The sequence below is a fragment of the Symphalangus syndactylus genome, chromosome 22 (genome assembly GCF_028878055.3).
Source record: "Symphalangus syndactylus isolate Jambi chromosome 22, NHGRI_mSymSyn1-v2.1_pri, whole genome shotgun sequence".
NCBI lineage: Eukaryota > Metazoa > Chordata > Mammalia > Primates > Hylobatidae > Symphalangus > Symphalangus syndactylus.
In genome coordinates this window covers 11292517-11313729 of record NC_072444.2, presented here as the reverse complement: position 1 = coordinate 11313729, position 21213 = coordinate 11292517, and the positions used below count along the sequence as shown (strand labels likewise).

Here is a 21213-nt window from a genome sequence, read left to right as displayed (position 1 = left end):
GGGTAGGACGAGAAGGCAGCTGGCGGAGAAACAGCTTCAAGACTCTTTGGGTTCCTCCTGCTCTCCAGGGAGCTTACCTGGGGCTAACTTTAGACACACAGGTTTGGAGGGAGGAAAGAAGGAAGAATTCTTTACAACTAATCAATTAAGAGCACTTTCTCTTTTCTAACTGGGGGAGGCCCAGAAAAACTCTGAGTCAGAAACTCTGGGAGGCAGACATTCAGATGTAGTCAGAGGCAGACAGACTTTGGAAGGCAGCGCTTTGGTCAGGACAGATCAGCCCTGTGTGTCCCCAGCCTCTCCCCTGCTCCCCCATCCCGGGCTTCCTAGTGTCCAGAACTCCAGGTCTATCTAAGCACACGGGGGTGGGGGGTGAGAGCAGGTCAGCGCCAAGCAGCCGGGTCAGCTCAGAGGCCTGAGGGGGAAGAGAGGGGGAGGGGCGCTCAAGAGCTGGGGGAGGGGGAGGGCCCATTCATTTCTCCCTTGACAGGTGGTTTGTGTTTCTGATTGGCCAGCGCCGCCAGGCTCACACCTCCCTCCCCCAACTCTCTGGAATGTATAATTATCTGCGCTGGGGGTGGGGGTGGTGTGTGTGTGTGTGTGTGTGTGTGTGTGTGTGTGTGTGCAGTCACGTGGTTTTAAAACTACCCCCCCCACCAGGTCCCCCACCTGTATCTGCTTTGGGGACCCCTATTGAGTCCAAAGTGCAGGATCCCAAATTCCGGGGTACTCAAGTCTTCTAGGGCAGACAGCCCCATCTCCAGATGTGTATGTGGGGAGGGGGTGTCAAACCTCAAGGTTCTGAGAAGGGACACCCTAGAGGTGTCAGAGACCGGAGCAGTGGGGGAGGGCCGGAGCTGGAGCCGGAGGGAAAGGGAGGGGAAAGGAGAGGGAGGGGAGGGGAGGGGGCTGCCCGCGGGGGGTTGGGTCATTGTCTTTTAGAATTTGGGAGCCTTTGAAAAGCCGTGGGCCCTCCCACCGCTATTGTGCGGGGGAAGATGTAGCAGCTTCTTCTCCGAACCTCCCCTTTGCCTTCGGACTTCTCCGGGGCCAGCAGCCGCCCGACCAGGGGCCCGGGGCCACGGGCTCAGCCGACGACCATGGGCTCCGTGTCCAACCAGCAGTTTTCAGGTTCGAGCTCGGGACTTAGCGGGGACACTTCAGGATACAGGGGCGGCCAGGAGCCACGTAGAAGGGAGGTGGGGAACTGACTCCTAGGCTGCCCAAAGGACCCCAAGACGGTGCGGCCTCCTGCTTCATAGGGCCGTATCTGGGACAAGGAACCTTGGTGTCCCAGTGGCGTGCGCGCCAGACTACGTGGGTGGATGGAGGGGAGAGGCTTGTTCCGCCGTGAGTCTCCGGGAAACGCGTTGTGGGAAGAGGAGCAAAACTTTTCGGGGCACTACCGTCCCAGTGTATGCTAGGGGAGCGCGGGAGGCGACCGGGATAGGTTTCTTCTCTTCTGTTGCTTGGTAGCTGCACCCTACTGGCTGTCCACTTGTGGGGCTGGACACTCGGGTCTCTCTGCCTGGGGCCCGAGACGGCCCTCCGATTCGGTGCCCCCCAGCTGAGTGCCCGGCCCTCCCTCTCTCCAGGTGGCTGCGCCAAGGCGGCAGAAGAGGCGCCCGAGGAGGCGCCGGAGGACGCGGCCCGGGAGGCGGACGAGCCTCAGCTGCTGCACGGTGCGGGCATCTGTAAGTGGTTCAACGTGCGCATGGGGTTCGGCTTCCTGTCCATGACCGCCCGCGCCGGGGTCGCGCTCGACCCCCCAGTGGACGTCTTTGTGCACCAGGTGAGACTGATTCCGGTAACTTTGCCCAGGGAAGGGCGTCTAGGCGCGCATATCCACGGGTGGGCTCCGGGCTCGCAGTTGAATTGAGGGCCATCGGGAGCCCTCATTATGCGTCCCTGTCTTTGCTTCGGCACCCCAATTCTGAGTCCCTGTTAACTATCTCGGGGGGAGTAGTGGGAGGCAACACCAATTATCAGCACCTCCGCCCCCTTCCGGGAACCCCTCCGGCTTACCACGTGTATATTACCTCTTTCCCCTGGGAAGGGGCAGAGGGCAGGGAGGTGACCCCATGTGGCAGAAACTAAGGTTGTATTGTGCCTGCCGGTGGGGGGAGGGCGAGCAGGCCGGCCAGGGAAGCACATGCCGGGCCTGAGCCAGGCGCCCAGCGCCTCCAACGTCTGAATGGAGCTCAGAAGGCGGGAGAGAGTGAGGGCAACTGGCTACTGGACCCAAGAGGCGTAAAGCCAAGAAGTCAGCCTCATCCCCTTTTTAATGCAGACCTCACCTGGCTGGTCACTAAAAACTGGGTTTGGCAAATCCCTGAAGGATCCCTGTGGGGACTTGAAAGCTCGGGACTGGGGTCCTTGCTGTCCAGTTCCCGTGAGGAAGGAAAAGCCAAGGAGCCCAGGCCTTCCTTACATTCCTGGGCCAGGCTGGGAGGGAAGTCGGTAGGTCGCAACCCCAAGTTCTCAGTTAAAGCAGGACAGCACCGTAGGGGGTGAAATTCAGTGTCGCAGGGCAGGGGGTGGAGGGAGGCTGGCCTCTGGTCCTATTCTCCACTTGGCATTTATGGCCCCAGACAGCCATTGATTGCTGTCTTAACATTCCTGGCCTCAAACAAGGAGCCAGAGACTTCAGGTCTCCCTCCTCCCAGGCTTCCCCTTCCTGAATATCCTAGAGGCATTCCGGTGGTCCTGGGCCACCAGCTACCCATAAAGACCATGGAAAGGAAGTTGCTTGCTGCTTGTGGCCCTTCCATCTTTGGAGGTTTGGGGCTGGATCTGGAAAGAAGAAATTGCTAATCCCAGATCATGTAGGTTGACACCCAGGCCGGGCAGGGAGGGGTTACTTAAGGGAGGTTGGCTTTAGGAGGTGTGGGGGAGGGGAAAGGAGGATGTGAGGATTAAGGATTGGAGCCTGAAGGGATGGCATTCTTTGGGGGAGGGGTAGGGAAGGGAGATGCTGGGTGGACTAGTTGGAGGCCGCAGGGACGTCTTCGAGCACAGCCTTCAGTGAGGAACAAACAAGGGAAATAGATGCAAGGAGATGGGGAGCCACCACTTACTGTTGGGGCCATGGGGTCAGTGGGCTACTTGAACATCTGCCAAGAGGACCTGCAGCAGGATACTGAGCTGCCCCCTTGCAGCACCCTTATTCCCCCAACCCCCCATTAGACAGCTGGTTTCCCACTGGTGGCTTTTCTCCCTTCTCTGTCTCATTTACATATGTGAATGATAACCCACAGGAAGTAATTGTGGGAGAAAGAAGGGAATTGGCCTCTTTAGATCTATTAAATCACTTTATTACAGGAACCAGTTTTGAATGGCCCTCCTCAGCAGGGCAGCAAGCCTCCCCCACTCTCCCATTTATCTGATCACAAAGAGATTAAAATCTTTCCTGGTCTGGGGAATGGACAGCTCCCCCAACTTTGGGAGGCTGGAATAAAAGAGTCAGACCCAATGTCTTCTCATCTCCCATCCAAAGGCTGCCAGATAGGGAGGGGCTGAGGGGAATGTATCCCCTCATCTTCTGGGTTCCTTGGTGATATACATACCCCAAGGAAGGTGCTTTTTTGTTTTTTTGTTTGTTTGAGCAAATGGGGACTTGGGCCTCAGCAGGCTTCACCTTAGGATCTAGAGCAATTGGGAAACTATTGGGTGGCATAGAGCAGGCATTGAATTACACTGTGCTGGGTCAGATGTACTGGCTTGGAAATGCTCTGGATTTTAGGCTCTTGGAACATCCAGGAACCCATAGTTGAGTAAGTTGTCAAGAGGGAGCTGAGCTGGAAGAGAATTAAGAATTTGTCTCTCTAATCCCCAGCTCTTCCCATTCTACTCATAAAGCACAATGATGGATGGAAATTCCCTGAGCCTTTACCTGGTAGGTCTGATAATGGTAGCATGCCGGGAGGGCTTGGGTTAGGGGTCCTCCAACCCCACCTTAACCGTAAGTTAGATTAGTGATTCCAGTCTTTGCACTTGTTTTTTTTTTTTTTTTTTTTTTTTTGGAGATGGCGTTTGGCTCTTGTTGGCCAGGCTGGAGTGCAATGGCATGATCTCCACTCACCACAACCTCCGCCTCCCAGGTTCAAGCGATTCTCCTGCCTCAGCCTCCTGAGTAGCTGGGATTACAGGCATGTGCCACCACGCTCGGCTAATTTTTTGTATTTTTAGTAAAGACGGGGTTTCTGCATGTTGGTCAGGCTGGTCTCGAACTCCTGACCTCAGATGATCCGCCCGCCTTGGCCTCCCAAAGTGCTGGGATTACAGGCGTGAGCCACCACCCTTCTGCATTTGTGAAATTAGAAATGACTCTCTGGAAATCTAATGGTAAAGGAATTTAGTAAACACATGATAAATTGTTTACTGGGAGAGGAGGAAAGTGTTCCCAAAGCGGAGAGTAAGAAATCTTTAACAAAACTTCCCATTCTTTGGCTGCTGGGGTTGGGCACCCTGGGGTTGGGGTGGGCTGGTGAGAAGGTAATTGTCCTAAGATAGCATCTACCAGAAGGAGGGGGTCAGGGAGCCCCTTTGCAAGTAGAGGAAGGGGGAAAGGCAATTTAAAAACATTTTCTTTTCCCTTCCAAAGTTGGGGTTATTAGGATCCCAATGCCCTGTTAACTGATGTTTTTATGCTCTCTCCCAAATGCTGTAATATCCTCTTCAAGAGTAGATGAGTGGGGGGAAAAGCCCACCCCCTAGCCAAAAACTAAGCAACACAACAACAAAACACAAAGCAAAGAGATTTCTGTAACAACTCTTTTCCTGAGGTACACATCTTTAGATCTAGAAATCTGCCTGTCTCTAGAGTTAGGGAAATAGATAGCAAGCCCTTAAATTAGAGTTTCTCGACTTCAGCAGTATTGACATGTTTTGAGCAGGATAATTTGTTCTGGGGAGTCTGTCCTGTGTATTATAGGATGTACAGCAGTGTTCCTGGTCTCTACTCGCTAGAAGCCAGTTGCATCTCAGGTGTGACAACCAAAAACATCTCCATGCATTGTCAAACATCCCCTTGGAGTCAAAATCTCATCCCTGCTTGAGAAACACAGTTATACAGGAAAGCTGGAGCAAGAAAGCTAAACTGTCAACTATTTTCCTGAGATTCATCAAGAATTCAAAAATCCTCATTTTGGGCCATTTTAAGCATTTTGGCTTAACTCATGTGTCCTGTGGCTCAGTTTGCAAACTCTCAAGATTTATAGAAATTTGGAAATAAGGAAAGTTCCCTGCTTTCCCATAACTCCTCAGGACCCAGATATGTTTCAATCTCAAATATGTTTAAATTGGCTTTCTGGCTAAAATACTATATTGGAAGACTTGGAGTCAAAAGAAAAGCCCAGATTTGACCGAGGGACCAAGTTGGGTTAGGAGAAAAGGTTTTCAATACCTAGACAACTGCTGAAATTGCCCTGAAGCCACGTGGCCTGCTTTTTCTGAAAGCCATGAGTGAGGAGGTGGTAAGAGCAACCTTATTCAGGGTCTAGGTTAGGACTGCTGGGTTTGGTGGCAGGGTTGTGGGGGCGGGTGGGGAAATATACAGAATCTTTCCTTCTGGTTTGTAACACTGCACCTCTGATTACTCACCTCATGTCTAGTTATTGACGTACTGGTCTTATACCCTTCTCTATGTAACCCATAAGCTCTTTGAAGGGAGGAACTTGGCTGCCTACTTAATTTTCTAGTATGCACTTGGTGGGCTGAGGAATGAATAAGAAAAGGGGCATCTTGAGGACCTTGGTGAATCAGAAGTACACTTAGCAGTCTGGGGTCCATGTTGGCAGAGATCTTTGTTCACAGAAAAAGACTAGAAATACTGAGGGGTGTCAACTGTAGCTGCTCGCTTTCTGGGCTGGGCACAACATAGAATATGGCCTGGGCACAATATAGCACTATGAAAGTTTGTGGAGTGAATATCGGTAGATCACAACTCTGAGCCCAAAGAGGTTCCTCTCATCTTTGTTGATAGAGTGGAAGCCACGGATTTAGTGGCCATCCATGAGTTACTTCTGTCTTAATAAGAAAAGGCAGCTTAAAAATAAATTGACTTGATTTTTCAGAAAGTTGGTAGAGAGGTAGGAAGGTTCATGAAGACATTGTGGAATCTTCTGGGGTCCTCTTCTTTCTGAGACATGCTTCTAGAAATGTCTTTTTTTAATTTTTATTTTTAGAGATAGTCTTGCTCTGTCGCCCAGGCTGGAGTGCAGTGGCACAAACTCAGCTCACTGCAACTTCCGACTTTTGGGTTCAAGCAATTCTCCTGCCTCAGCCTCGCAAGTAGCTGGGATTACAGATGTATACCACCATGCCCAGCTAATTTTAGTATTTTTAGTTGAGAAGGGGTTTCGCCATGTTGTCCAGGCTGGTCTCAAACTCCTGACCTCAAGTGATCCACCTGCCTGGGACTCCCAAAGTGCTGGGATTACAGGCATGAGCCACGATGCCCGGCGACAGTGTAAAGTAAAGGCTGTGACACCATCCTGAACAAAGCTTCAAATATGGGAAGTTTCTACCCTGTGGTTGTTGACACTGCTGCCTGCCTTACAAGTGGTTTTCAGTAACATTTACCAGGGCCATTTAGTTTTTTGAACATTGCTAATCACACTCTACTGGAATTCTTGTTTTTTGGAGTAACTGCCCTAGGTGAAACTACGCCTCCTGTCTTCCTGCAGGCATGAATAGCAACCACTGGCCACATAGTCAGAGTGGGAGGTCAAAGGAGTTGGGGGAGAATACACAGTTGATACAGACTTATTTAACATGATCTCAGCGTTGAGGTTTTTTGTTTTTTTTTTTTTGTTTTTTTTTTTTGAGACGGAATCTCTCTCTGTTGCCCAGGCTGGAGTGCAGTGGCGCCATCTTAGCTCACTGCAACCTCCGCCTCCCGGATTCGAGCCATTCCTCTGCCTCAGCCTCCCGAGTAGCTGGGATTACAGGCACCTGCCACCATGCCTGGCTAATTTTTTGTATTTTTAGTAGAGACGGGGTTTCACCATCTTAGCCAGGCTGGTCTGGAACTCCTGACCTCGTGGTGATCCGCCTGCCTCGGACTCCCAAAGTGCTGGGTTTACAGGCGTGAGCCACCACAACTGGCCCAGCGTGGAGTTATTTAATTTAGACTGGACTTGGCTTTTCTAAGCAGTAGAATATAAGAACTGAGTTTCTGGCCTAAAAGTCTAGGAACCTTTCATTCTTATCCCTGATCGAGCAGGTAGTTGGGTGGGGGCAGGGTGGGACGGGGAGGACAAGATGACTGCCCTTAGGAGCTGTGGAGATAAATCTACCTGAACACTTAAGTTCACAGCTCAGACCAGGTAGCTGGCTACTCAGTACCTCCTGGTACAGGCGCCCTCGGGCTTACCTTTGGGCAGACAGGCTGAGCAGCGCCATCTGGTGGGGAACTCCAGGCAGGAGCTACAGGGCCTGGCTGTGGCTGAGCAGAGGGGATCAGAGGGATTGGCTGCCTGCAGCCTTCCGTTCCAGACACCCCTTTCACCACCCTCCTTGACACACACACCATCGAATAACTGCTTCTGGGAGAACCGGTTGGTTCTCACTTACCAAATCTTACCTCCAGGAGTGAAGCTAAGATAGGGATGTGACACCACAGGACTATCATTAAAATTACTTTCATCGGCTTTTTTAAACGTAGCTACTAGAAAGTTTTCAATTATATATGTGACTTGCATCATATTGAACTGCACTGGTGAGAGTTAGGCCGGCTGCACTCAGCTCAGCTCTTGCCTCTTACTGCGACTTTAACCAAGGTGCTTATTAACCCCTCTGCCTCCATGTCTTCAAGCTGTAAAATGAGGGTCTTCATAACACCCCACTGCACCAGTTTGATACGAGGGTTAAATGAGTTACAACACGTAAAGTGGTTAGAATGCCACTTAGCCTACAGTAAGCATCAATTAGTAACAGTTATTTTGCATAGTACTTAGACATTCAACAAATGCTTGTGAAAGCTAGGAACCTAGAATTGAGGTAGAGACCTGCACTATGGAATCTTCCAGGGCTGGAATGGCCCTGGAAGAAGAGCTGGAACAGCCTCTTGCAGAAGAGCCAAGAACCCCAGCTTTAGTCTGCACAACTGTAGCAAGTACCCTGAAATTCTATTGCCACTTATGTAGAAAGAAGGACACTTAGGTGCCTTTGTGTTTTTTCTTCCATTTTTTTGTTCATACTTTTTTCTTTTATAATGTTTTGTTTGTTTTTAACTCCACATTTCCTAAGTGACCCCTAAGGCTCGTTCTATCTCTAAGCTTGTAAAGGCATACGTTGAACCTGGGATGAGGTACTTGGTGTGGGTTGGATAGGGTAAGGCAGGCAATTACTGAGGTATTAAGAAGGGATCAGAAGGCCTAAGTACTTTAACTGGGGAGATTCCTTCCCTGCCATCAAAAAAAGAAAAAGAAATGCTTTCTATTGTCTGATGCCACATTCCCCAACACAGTAGGCCCATGTAGGCTCCCCAGTCCTAACTTGAAGAAATTGGGAAAGGATGATGTGAGTCATGCCTCCTCTCCCCCTCCCCTTTAAAATAATTTATCTGAATCAGTAATTCAGGATTGGACTGAAGAGACCCAAGGGGAGGGGGTCCTGTTTGGTTCTATCCATGAAGTGGGCAGTGGGCAAGCCAGAGAAGGGAAGATGGCTGCTGATGGTGACTTTGGCAAGACTGCCTGGGGAAGGAAGGATTTTTTATATCTAGTTCTCTCACCGTGACCATAACCCCAACATAGAGAGGAAGGAAGAAACTGTTGAATGTGGGGAGGAGGGAGAGGGGGATGCAAGAGGGATCTGCTCCTTGGAACTCCAGGAATCTGACCACCAGAACCAGCCAGTGTCAACTCTTTGTTTCCTGGGGCTGGGCTCTACTGGGGGAGCTCAGGCCATGCCCCTCCCCCTAAGGTCTTTTCTTTTTGGAGGGGATGGGGAAAGGGGCAGGGCCCTGCTTTGTGTGTGGTTGGGGGTGGAATGGGGGTGGTACAAGAATTTCAGGCGCTTTTCAGATGCAGGCCCTGGGAGGCTGGCTCTGTGGGGCTGCACGCTGATTACCTATCTGATAAGAGAGGAATTCAAACTATGTGTTTTAGAAAGGGGCGGGGGAGGAGGGCAGGGAGCCACCCCCGGAGACCACCAGTTTTAATCTTGGCCAGCCGGTTACATTGAGGTGCCTGCAGAGGTGGGGGGTTACTCTGTAAAAGTCTTAGACCTCAGATCTTCCAGTGATGCAGTGAGTGACCCGAGAGGACTAGTCAATTTCTTGTTGCATGTCCCCATTTATATGATCCTCTTAAAATAAACCTATGAGGTGTCCATAGAGGAAGGTGTTACTCTCCAGTAAACTGGGGCTTAGAGAGGGGATATTCTTCTGAGTTTCTATAGCTAGTTAGGATAAAACCAGATGCTTGGCACTTAGTTCTCTCTGTTAACCTGCGCCAGCCAGTGTGAAGAGGTTGATAATTGCCACTCCCTGAGGATTTATGTGTGGCAGGCGAAGGGCTAACTACTTTTCATGCATAAAACCTCACAGCACTACCATGAAATTAGTATTTACTCCATTTTATAGATGATTAAAGAAAGGAGGGAACAGGCCATCAGACTCAATCAACCCTTGTTCTTAATAATTTACCTGCTGAATCACAGCTAGAACTAGGAGTGTCCCAGCCTAAGACAAGCTGGGCAAGCAAATGAAGCTGGAACTGCCTGGGTCCAGAAGACTCTTGGTCTGGCTCCTCACCCACTAATTGTATCTCTTGTCCCAACCCACTCAATTAAAAATGTCAAATCTAATATAATTTTTATTTTTTGCGACGGGTTCTTGCTCTGCCACCCAGGCAGGAGTGCAGTGGCGCGATCTCAGCTCACTGCAACCTCTGCCTCCCAGATTCAAGCGATCCTTCTACCTCAGCCTCCCAAGTAGCTGGTACCACAGGCACATGCCACCATGCTGAGCTAATTTTTGTATTATTTTGTAGAGAACAGGGTTTCGCCATGTTGCCCAGGCTGGTCTCCAACTCCTGAGCCTCAAGCTCAGGATCCACCTGCCTCAGCCACCCAAATTGCTGGGATTACAGTTGTGAGCCACCATGCCCGACCTTACAAATCTAACTTTAAACTCAGGGTGGTTACTGTGCAATAGTGGGAGAGATATTGCACCTGGGCCGCAATCTCATCTTAAAACAAAAATCTGGCCGGGCACGGTGTGTAATCCCAGCACTTTGGGAGGCTGAGGTGGGTGGATCATAAGGTCAGGAGTTTGAGACCAGCCTGGCCAATAAGGTGAAACCCTGTCTCTACTAGAAATACAAAAATTAGTCGGGTGTGGTGGCGTGTGCCTGTAGTCCTAGCTACTCGGGAGGCTGAGGCAGAAGAGTCGCTTAAACCCAGGAGGCGGAGGTTGCGGTGAGCTGAGATCGTGTCACTGCACTTCAGCCTGGGCGACAGAGCAAGACTGTCTCAAAAAAAAAAAAAAAAAATTAAGTGATGAGGAATCTGTGGTTCCCATTTTGATGAAGAGCATGTTTCATCTAAGTTCCAGTTTGGAATATTACCCCCCAGCCACCAGCATAAAATACAAATGCTACTTACTCATGTTCCCTTGAGCCAGGACTAGGTAAGTGCACAGTAATCCCTTTTGCTTCTCCATTTTCTATGACGACTACTCCTTGTTGACATATTTGACACTGTTGTTTTACTATAATAGATGAAGCTGTAATGAAGTCTATTCTGGGTAGGGTCTGAGATGCTGTCACCTCCACTAATGTCAAGTTGGTGGTGCAGTAAGTGGCATGATAGAATGAGCTCTGGGCTTTAAATCAGGAACTCTGGGTTCATCTGACCCCGGCTTTGATACAGAACTAGCTGTATGAATAACTACTTTTTTTTTTTTCTTGATGGCTGCTGGCTGTTTGCTAACTGCTTTATAAATATCAGTGTCCTTAAATTTTGGTACAAACATGCAGTATTCTAATAGGATTATTCCATACATATTGTTCTAAATCTTGCTTTTTGTTTTTTCTTTTAACAATATTATTTGGTAATCTTTCTCAGCTGAATGATTAAAAATCTGCCTCCTGTTTCATTAATTCATTCAAAAATGTGCTAGGCATTATTTCAGGTACCAAAATGTGGCTGTGAACAAATCAAAGACTTTACATTGTTTTTAATGGCTGCGTGGTATTCGTTATTATAGATGTACCATATTTATTCAACCATTCCCCTTCAAATAAACCGGCAGGTTGTTTCCAATTTTTTTAAAGCAACAATGAGATACTGAGTATATGTGTCGTGCTAAGACTTCCTACTGATATCTACTTATAGTATGTAGTGTAATTCTTTTTTCTTAGTGATTTATGGTATATTTTTGTAGTTTTACCAGTCTGATTATCTGTCTTAACTTTTCAGTATTTTTCTTCTTTTTTTTTTTTTTGAGACGGAGTCTCGCTCTGTCGCCCAGGCTGGAGTGCAGTGGCGCAATCTCAGCTCACTGCAAGCTCCGCCTCCCGGGTTCACGCCATTCTCCTGCCTCAGCCTCTCTGAGTAGCTGGGACTACAGGCGCCCGCCACCACGCCCGGCTAATTTTTTGTATTTTTAGTAGAGACAGGGTTTCACCGTGGTCTCAATCTCCTGACCTCATGATCCGCCCGCCTCGGCCTCCCAAAGTGCTGGGATTACAAGCGTGAGCCACCGCGCCCGGCCAACTTTTCAGTATTTTTCTTAACAATGAGGTGTTTAAATCCTCTGAAATGTATTTTGCATATGTATCATACAAAGTGTAGGAATATGACTTCCTTTCCAAATGGATTATTAATTTTTATAGCAGCATTTATTGAATTATTTTCCTTACATATTGATTTCTCCATATATTCTCAGATCTCTGTGATTTTCCATTTTAATCCTCTGATCCATCTGCTTGGGTTATACTGTCTTTCGGTAACATTTTGATATAATTTCAAACTTTAAAAAGACTGCAAGAACAATACCCAACACTCGCACATAACCTCTACCCAGATTCATTGACTCTTAACATTTTGCCCCATTTGCTTTGTCATTCTCTATCTTGGTACAGATAGTTTTTTTTTTTTTTTAAACCGTAAGTTGGAGACAATAACCACTTTTATCTCTAAATATTTCAGTGCGTATTTCCCGAGAATGGGAATATTGATCTTTTTTTTTGAGACAGGGTCTCACTCTGTCACCCAGCCTGGAGCACAGTTGTACGATCTGCTCACTGCAACCTCCGCCTCCTGGGCTCAAGGGATCCTCCCACCTCAGCCTCCCCAGTAGCTGGGACTACAGGCGTGTACCACTGTGCCTGGCTCATTTTTTTGTATTATTTTTTAGAGATGGGTTTTTGCCATATTGCCCAAGCTGGTGTCGAATTCCTGGGCTCAAGCAATCCGCCCATCTTGGCCTCCCTAAGTGCTGGGGATTACAGGCATCAGCCACTGTGCCTGGCTGGGAATATCAATCTTACATCATTTCAGTACACTAATCATAATCAGGAAATTAAACACTGGTACATTTATCTATATACCATATGCAAATTTTGTCAATTGTCCTATTTTTTTTTCCTGTTTCAAGATTCAATCTGGAATCTTGGATTGCATTGAACTGTTCAGTTCTTCAGGCTTTGTCTTTTTATGACCTTGACATTTTTGAAGTCCTGTTTTATAGGAATGTCCCTCAGTTTGGGTTTGTCTGATGTCCCTCAAGGTTAGATTCAGGATGTGCACTTTTAAAGTCGTAAGTCCTTAGTGCATCATATTAGAAGATATGTGTGTCCCATTGTAGGCAAAGCTAAACTCAAAGAACTTGACTAGAGTATTATCTGCCAGTTTTCTCCACTATAAACTTGCTGTTTTTCCCTTTGTAGTTGCTACACTGCTGATTATATCCAATTTAAATTGTAATATCTGGTATTCTTGGCAATTTATATTTTCCCATAGCCTTTAGAATCACTGAATCTTCCAATCCAAGATCGTGGTATGTTTTTGCATTTTTTCCTTTAATATATTTGAGTTTTTTCTTCATATAGGCTTTTTACCTTGTTAAATGTATTCTGAGGGTTTCGGTGTTTTTGTTTGTTTCTGAGACATGGTCTTACTCTGTCGCCCAGGCTGGAATGCAGTGGCATAATCTTGGCTCACTACAACCTCCGCCTCATGGGCTCAAGCGTTGCTCCCACCTCTGCTGGGATTACAGGGGTGAGCCAGACAGAGTCTCGCTCCATCACCCAGGCTGGAGTACAGTGGTACCATCTCTGCAGCCTCTGCCTCCCGGGTTCAAACAATTGCCTCAGCCTCTTGAGTAGCTGAGATTACAGGTCTGCGCACCATGCCCAGCTGATTTTTGTATTTTTTGTAGAAATGGCATTTTGTCACATGGGCCAGGCTGGTGTCGAACTCCTGGATTCATGTGATCTGCCCACCTTAGCCTCCCCAAAGTGCCAGGATTACAGACAGGCATGAGCCACTGTGCCTGGCCTATTCTGTTTCTTTGGTTTTTTTAACATGTTTTTCAGCCATTATTATGATTTCCTTTTTTTTTCTTTTTCTTTCTTTTTTTTTTTTTTTTTTTTTTTTGTTCTTGTTGCCCAGGCTAGAGTGGAATGGCGCAATCTTGGCTCACCACAAGCTCCGCCTCCCGGGTTCAAGAGATTATCCTACCTCAGCCTCCCAAGTAGCTGGGATTATAGGCGCCCACCACCACGCCCGGCTAATTTTGTATTTTTAGTAGTAGAAACAGGGTTTCTCCATGTTGGTCAGGCTGGTCTCAAACTTCTGACCTCAGGTGATAACGCCTGCCTCGGTTTCCCAAAGTGCTGGGATTACAGGCATGAGCCATTGCGCGCGGCCCATTAGTATTACTCTTAAATCATTAAGCATCTTGAGTTTGTTTTTTTGTTTGTTTGTTTGTTTTGCGATGGAGTCTTGCTCTGTCACCCAGGCTGGAGTACAGTGGCGCAATCTTGGCTCACTGCAAGCTCTGCCTCCCAGGTTCATGCCATTCTCCCGCCTCAGCCTCCGGAGTAGCTGGGACTACAGGCACTCGCCACCACCCCTGGCTAATTTTTTGTATTTTTAGTATAGATGGGGTTTTACCGTGTTAGCCAGGGTGGTCTCACTCTCCTGACCTTGTGATCCCCCCGCCTTGGCCTCCCAAAGTGCTGGGATTACAGGCATGAGGCACTGCGCCCGGCCTTTTTTTTTTTTTTTTTAAATAAGGCATATAATATTGCTTTGATTATAAAAATACCACTTGATTTTGTATTTTTTCCAGTATTCTACTTATTTGGTCTTTTGATGATGGTATAAATACTAGTGATGCATTATGTGAAAAATGAATATTGCAGTGCTTTATAGCATGACACTTTATTTTAATTTTATTTATTTATTTCTTTGAGATGGAGTCTTGCTCTGTCAACCAGGCTAGAGTACAGTGGCGTGACGGCTCACTGCAACCTCTGCCCCCGGGGTTCAAGCAATTCTCCTGCCCCAGCCGCCCAAGTAGCTGGGATTACAGGCACCCGCCACCACACCTGGCTAATTTTTGTATTTTTAGTACAGACAGGGTTTCACCGTCTTGGCCAGGCTGGTCTCGAACTCCGGACCTCGTGATCCACCTGCTTCAGCCTCCCAAAGTACTGGGGTTACAGGCGTAAGCCACTGTGTGTAGCTGAGCCACCATGCCCAGCTATTTTTAATTTATTTAATTTATTTATTTATTTTTGAGACGAAGTCTTGCTGTGTTGCCCAGGCTGGAGTGCAAAGGCGCCATCTTGGCTCACTGCAACCTCTATAGTGTGACACTTTAAATTTCGTAATTTTATATTTGTTGATTTTTTCCAAATGCTTATATTTAGAAATTTTTCTGTTTTTTGTTGTTGTTGTTGGTTGGTTGGTTTGTTTGTTTTTGAGACAAAGTCTCACTCTGTCGCTCAGGCTGGAGTGCAATAGTGTGATCTCGGCTCACTGCAACCTCTGCTTCCTGGGTTCAAGCAATTCTCCTGCCTCAGTCTCCCAAGTAGCTGGGATTACAGGTGCCCGCCACCACGCCTGGCTAATTTTTTTTATTTTCAGTAGAGACAGAGTTTCACCATGTTGGCCAAGCTGGTCTCGAACTCCTGACCTCAGGTGATCTGCCCGCCTCAGCCTCTCAAAGTGCTAGGATTATAGGTGTGAGCCACCGTACCCGGCCCTCTGTTCTATTTTATTAAGAACTTTAAACCTGAATAGCTACAAAAATGTCATGACATCTGCTTATATAATTACGATTTTTGTTAATGTACTGGTAGACTTTGTTGTTCTTAATCATAGTGACTCTTTCAGTCAGTTTCCTTACAGTAAAATAGGAGTACCATCACATTTGATTCCTACCCTACAGGAATAAGTGTTCCTTGTCTTTTGGTATAATAATGGAAACTAATGTTAAAATTTACCGCATTTCCCTTCACCAGAGTAAGCTGCACATGGAGGGGTTCCGGAGCTTGAAGGAGGGTGAGGCAGTGGAGTTCACCTTTAAGAAGTCAGCCAAGGGTCTGGAATCCATCCGTGTCACCGGACCTGGTGGAGTATTCTGTATTGGGAGTGAGAGGCGGCCAAAAGGGAAAAACATGCAGAAGCGCAGATCAAAAGGAGACAGGTATGGATTGGAAGGCAGCTTATATATGTTGCTAAGGGCATCCCCCAGTCTCCCAATCCTGTCACTTTTTGGGTCACACTGCAAAAGACAAAGGGAAGCCTGTGGTCCCTGGCAGCATCTGGAAGGCTGAGCGCCTGCAATAGGTGTGGGCAAGGGCAGTAGGTGAGGAGGCCACTGGCGGTGACTTAGTGCTTCTACTTGGGACAAGTAAGTTTGCTCTGCGGTCTCTAGCCTCAGCCGTTAAGTGAGGCAGTGATACTAACATCCTGGGATGGTTTTAGAATGAAAGGAGATCATAGATTTGCAAATGATGGGACAAGACAGTCTTATCTGTATCTGTTGCTGCTTTACCAGGTCTGCAAATGGCTGGTTTCCTTAATCTTGCTTGGGCTTAGAGCCCCTTAGCTCTGAACAGGTACTATAATTTGGCTTGTTTAATTTCTCCTATATTAAGGGTATGGAAGAATCTCTCCTATTCCCCAAGTTGCAGTTCCTAGTTGGGGTCAGTAACTTCTATTTCTGGTATCTTGGTATTTTCAAGTTGACATGAATCTGAAGAGATCACCTGGACAATTAGATGTGGAAAGGACTTAGAGATCATTTAGTAATAGTCCTCCTTTTGTAAGTGGGAAGTTTGGTCTCTGGGAAAGGAAGTAAGTGACAAACCTGTACCAGAGCCCAGGTGTCCTCATTCATGGGAGGCATCTGGCCTCTTCTTGCTCCTTTCTCTTACTTTTACCATCTTGCTTTGTACTAGGTGCTACAACTGTGGAGGTCTAGACCATCATGCCAAGGAATGCAAGCTGCCACCCCAGCCCAAGAAGTGCCACTTCTGCCAGAGCATCAGCCATATGGTAGCCTCATGTCCGCTGAAGGCCCAGCAGGGCCCTAGTGCACAGGGAAAGCCAACCTACTTTCGGGAGGAAGAAGAAGAAATCCACAGCCCTGCCCTGCTCCCAGAGGCGCAGAATTGAGCCACAATGGGTGGGGGCTATTCTTTTGCTATCAGGAAATTTCGAGGAGCAGGCAGAGTGGAGAAAGTGGGAATAGGGTGCATTGGGGCTAGTTGGCACTGCCATGTATCTCAGGCTTGGGTTCACACCATCACCCTTTCTTCCCTCTAGGTGGGGGGAAAGGGTGAGTCAAAGGAACTCCAACCATGCTCTGTCCAAATGCAAGTGAGGGTTCTGGGGGCAACCAGGATGGGGGAATCACCCTACAACCTGCATACTTTGAGTCTCCATCCCCAGAATTTCCAGCTTTTGAAAGTGGCCTGGATAGGGAAGTTGTTTTCCTTTTAAAGAAGGATATATAATAATTCCCGTGCCAGAGTGAAATGATTAGGTATAAGACCAGATTCATGGAGCCAAGCCACTACATTCTGTGGAAGGGAATCTCTCAGGAGTAAGCAGTGTTTTTTTTCACATCTTGTATCCTCATACCCACTTTTGGGATAAGGTGCTGGCAACTGTCCCAAGCAATGGGTAATGATGATGGCAAAAAGGGTGTTTGGGGGAACAGCTGCAGACCTGCTGCTCTATGCTCCTCCCCGCCCATTCTGGGCCAATGTGATTTTATTTATTTGCTCCCTTGGATACTGCACCTTGGGTCCCACTTTCTCCAGGATGCCAACTGCACTAGCTGTGTGCGAATGACGTATCTTGTGCATTTTAACTTTTTTTTCCTTAATATAAATATTCTGGTTTTGTATTTTTGTATATTTTAATCTAAGGCCCTCATTTCCTGCACTGTGTTCTCAGGTACATGAGCAATCTCAGGGATAGCCGGCAGCAGCTCCAGGTCTGCGCAGCAGGAATACTTTTTGTTGTTTTTGCCACCGTGGAGAGCAACTATTTGGAGTGCACAGCCTATTGAACTACCTCATTTTTGCTAATAAGAGCTGGCTTTTCTGCCATAGTGTCCTCTTGAAACCCCCTCTGCCTTGAAAATGTTTTATGGGAGACTAGGTTTTAACTGGGTTGCCCTGTGACTTGATTGCCTTCTACTGGAAGATTGGGAATTAGTCTAAACAGGAAATGGTGGTACACAGAGGCTAGGAGAGGCTGGGCCAGGTGAAAAGCCCAGAGAGCAAGCCAAGATTAGGTGAGGGTTGTCTAATCCTAGGGCACAGGAAGTGCTTTACATCTCCAGATCCATTCTTCACCAGATTAGGTTAGGCCTACCATGTACCACAGGGTGTGTGTGTGTTTGTAAAACTAGAGTTGCTAAGGATAAGTTTAAAGACCAATATCCCTGTACTTAATCCTGTGCTGTCGAGGGATAGATGTATGAAGTAAGGTAAGATCCTTAACCTTTCAAAATTCTCGGGTTCCAGGAAGACACATAAGCGAGGGCTTTGTGGTGCCTGGGGCCTGTGTCCTGCCCTGCTGCAGTAGTGATTAATAGTGTCATGGTAGCTAAAGGAGAAAAAGGGGGTTTCGTTTACATGCTGTGAGATCACCGCAAACCTACCTCACTGTGTTGAAACGGGACAAATGCAATAGAACGCATTGGGTGGTATGTGTCTGATCCTGGGTTCTTGTTTCCCCTAAATGCTGCCCCCCAAGTTACTGTATTTGTCTGGGCTTTGTAGGACTTCACTAAGTTGATTGCTAGGTGGCCTAGTTTGTGTAAATATAATGTATTGGTCTTTCTCCATGTTCTTTGGGGGTTTTGTTTACAAACTTCTTTTTGTATTGAGAGAAAAACAGCCAAAGCATCTTTGACAGAAGGTTCTGCACCAGGTAAAAAGATCTGAAACATTAGTTTGGGGGGCCCTCTTCTTAAAGTGGGGATCTTGAACCATCCTTTCTTTTGTATTCCCCTTCCCTTATTACCTATTAGACCAGATCTTCCATCCTAAAAACTTGTCTTCTACCCTGCCCTCTTTTCTGTTCACCCCCAAAAGAAAACTTACACACCCACACACATACACATTTAATGCTTGGAGTGTCTCCACAACTCTTAAAACGATGTACGCAAAAATCTTGAAGCTAGGAAAACCCTCCATCCCTTGTTCCCAACCTCCTAAGTCAAGACCATTACCATTTCTTCTTTTTTTTTTTTTAAGATGGAGTCTCACTCTGTCGCCCAGGCTGGAGTGCAGTGGCATGATCAGCTCACTGTAGCCTCTGCCTCTTGAGTTCTGGTGATTCTCCTACCTCAGCCTCCTGAGTAGCTGGGATTTCAGGCACCCGCCATGCACAGCTAATTTTTGTATTTTTAGTAGAGATGGGGTTTCACCATGTTGTCCAGGCTAGTCTGGAACTCCTGACCTCAGGTGATCTGCCCACCTTGGCTTCCCAAAGTGCTGGGATTACAGGCATGAACCACCATGCTGGGCCAACCATTTATTGATGTATTCATGCCAAACACTTAAGACACTGCTGTAGCCCGGGCGCGGTGGCTCACGCCTGTAATCCCAGCACTTTGGAAGGCTGAGGCGGGTGGATCACAAGGTCAGGAGTTCAAAACCATCCTGGCCAACACGGTGAAACCCTGTCTCTACTAAAATACAAAAAAATTAGCCGGGTGTGGTGGCGCATACCTGTAGTCCTAGCTATTCAGGAGGCTGAGGCAGGGGAATCGCTTGAACCCAGGAGGCAGAGGTTGCAGTGAGCTGAGATCGCACCACCGCACTCCAGCCTGGTTACAGAGCAAGACTCTGTCTCAAAAAAAAAAAAACAAAAAAACAAAACAAAAAAACCACACTACTGTATTTTGCATGGATCAAACCTACTTAATTTTAATTTCTAATCCTAAAGTAAAGAGTTGCAATTGGGGGCCTTCCATGTAGAAAGTGGGGTCAGGAGGCCAAGAAAGGGAATATGAATGTATATCCAAGTCACTCAGGAACTTTTATGCAGGTGCTAGAAACTTATGTCAAAGTGGCCACAAGATTGTTTAATAGGAGACGAACGAATGTAACTCCATGTTTACTGCTAGAAACCAAAGCTTTGTGTAAAATCTTGAATTTATGGGGAGGGAAGGTAGGAAAGCCTGTACCTGTCTGTTTTTTTCCTGATCCTTTTCCCTCATTCCTGAACTGCAGGAGACTGAGCCCCTTTGGGCTTTGGTGACCCCATCACTGGGGTGTGTTTATTTGATGGTTGATTTTGCTGTACTGGGTACTTCCTTTCCCATTTTCTAATCATTTTTTAACACATGCTGACTCTTCCCTTTTCCTTTCCCTGGGAAAATACAATGAATAAATAAAGACTTATTGGTACTCAAACTGTCATCCCCTTGTCAGATGTTTTTGCCCTTCCGATAACTCCCACTTTCTTGGATTGGGACTCAGAAGTCACAGAAGAACCATTACGTTTTTTCTGTTCAACCAGTTTGTTAGAAATGAAATCTTGAAAGTTCACTCCTCTTAGCACCTCATTACAGTGGATTTTTGTTTCTAGTTAAGGCCTCTTGTCCTTTCCTTGGAAGCTTCCACATTCAAGAGGGGATTAGGGGCTTGGCATGCATAAGAATGGGGTTGCCTGTGCCACTGGCTGGGATGAAAGGATGGGGCCATGGCTTGGGGCATGAGACCCTAATAATACTTTGTCCCCTACTCCTCAAAGCCTTTTACAAATCTTAATTAATTAACCCCTTGCAGGACCCCAAGGAGAGAAATGTGTTGTGGAACTGGGGAAATTGAGGCCAGAGGAGATTCACTGACTAGCTATAAATGCAACATTTTCTTTGAGCCAAAATTTGCTAGCTTTTTAATGAACATTGAATTTTTTTATATATATCACAAGTCATCAAGCAAGAACACTGAATTTTAAACATCTATTCCCACTAAGGGAAGGAGGATTTTAAAAAGGAAAAAAAAAACTTGATTGGAGGCAAACTGAGTATATTAACACAAAGGGCAAGGAAACAGGGAAACTGGTTTAAATCCTCAAGCCTGACATTATCAGAGCAAGGGTAAGTTTCATACATCTACTCCAGGGACTTTGTGGCTTCTTAATTGTACCAAAAGTCAAAGCTGACAGTAGAACCTCATGAAGCAGCAAACTACTAGTGGACTTCGTTAAATTGTCTTGCTGCAAAATGAAGTAACTTGGACTGAGATTACAAAGCAGGAAGGATGGAAAAGCTCAACACTATTCATTTCTACTCATCTCTAGGGCTTTTTTGGATCATGTTGCTGTGTTAAAATAACTCCTTTCATTAGAAAGAGTGGAAGACATAATCAATTAGAAATTGCCAATAAAACATCTCTTCCTTGCCTCATTTCTTTAATAATATTGTAAAGTGAAATGCGACAAAAAGGTTCTTTGACAATTGTGAATTTTTATTTCATTCAAAACATAATACAACATAAAGTTGTATTATGCTTTGCAAGAAATACTGGTTGTGGCCGGGCGCGGTGGCTTACGCCTGTAATTCCAGCACTTTGGGAGGCCTAGGCAGGCAGATAACGCGGTCAAGAGATCGAAACCCTATCTCTACTAAAAATACAAAAATTAGCCAGGCTTGGTGGCACGCGCCTGTAGTCCCAGCTACTCAGGAGGATGAAGCAGGAGAAACGCTTGAACCCGGGAGGC

At 46.9% G+C, this 21213-nt stretch overlaps 1 protein-coding gene across 2 annotated transcripts; it reads left to right on the top strand.

The window, feature by feature from the left end:
* Positions 1 to 999: 999 nt before the first annotated feature.
* Positions 1000 to 19907, top strand: LIN28A (lin-28 homolog A). Of its 2 annotated transcripts, XM_063631142.1 has the most exons (5): positions 1101 to 1131; positions 1596 to 1792; positions 15483 to 15667; positions 16425 to 16651; positions 17428 to 18153. In XM_063631142.1, exons 1-4 carry the CDS (start codon positions 1101 to 1103, stop codon positions 16639 to 16641), a joined length of 630 nt encoding a protein of 209 aa, XP_063487212.1. In that variant the 3' UTR covers positions 16642 to 16651; positions 17428 to 18153. The 2 variants fall into 2 exon arrangements, with proteins under 2 accessions (XP_055117190.1, XP_063487212.1); XM_055261215.2 differs by having other exon boundaries at positions 1000 to 1131; positions 16425 to 19907.
* The last annotated feature ends 1306 nt before the right edge of the window (positions 19908 to 21213 follow it).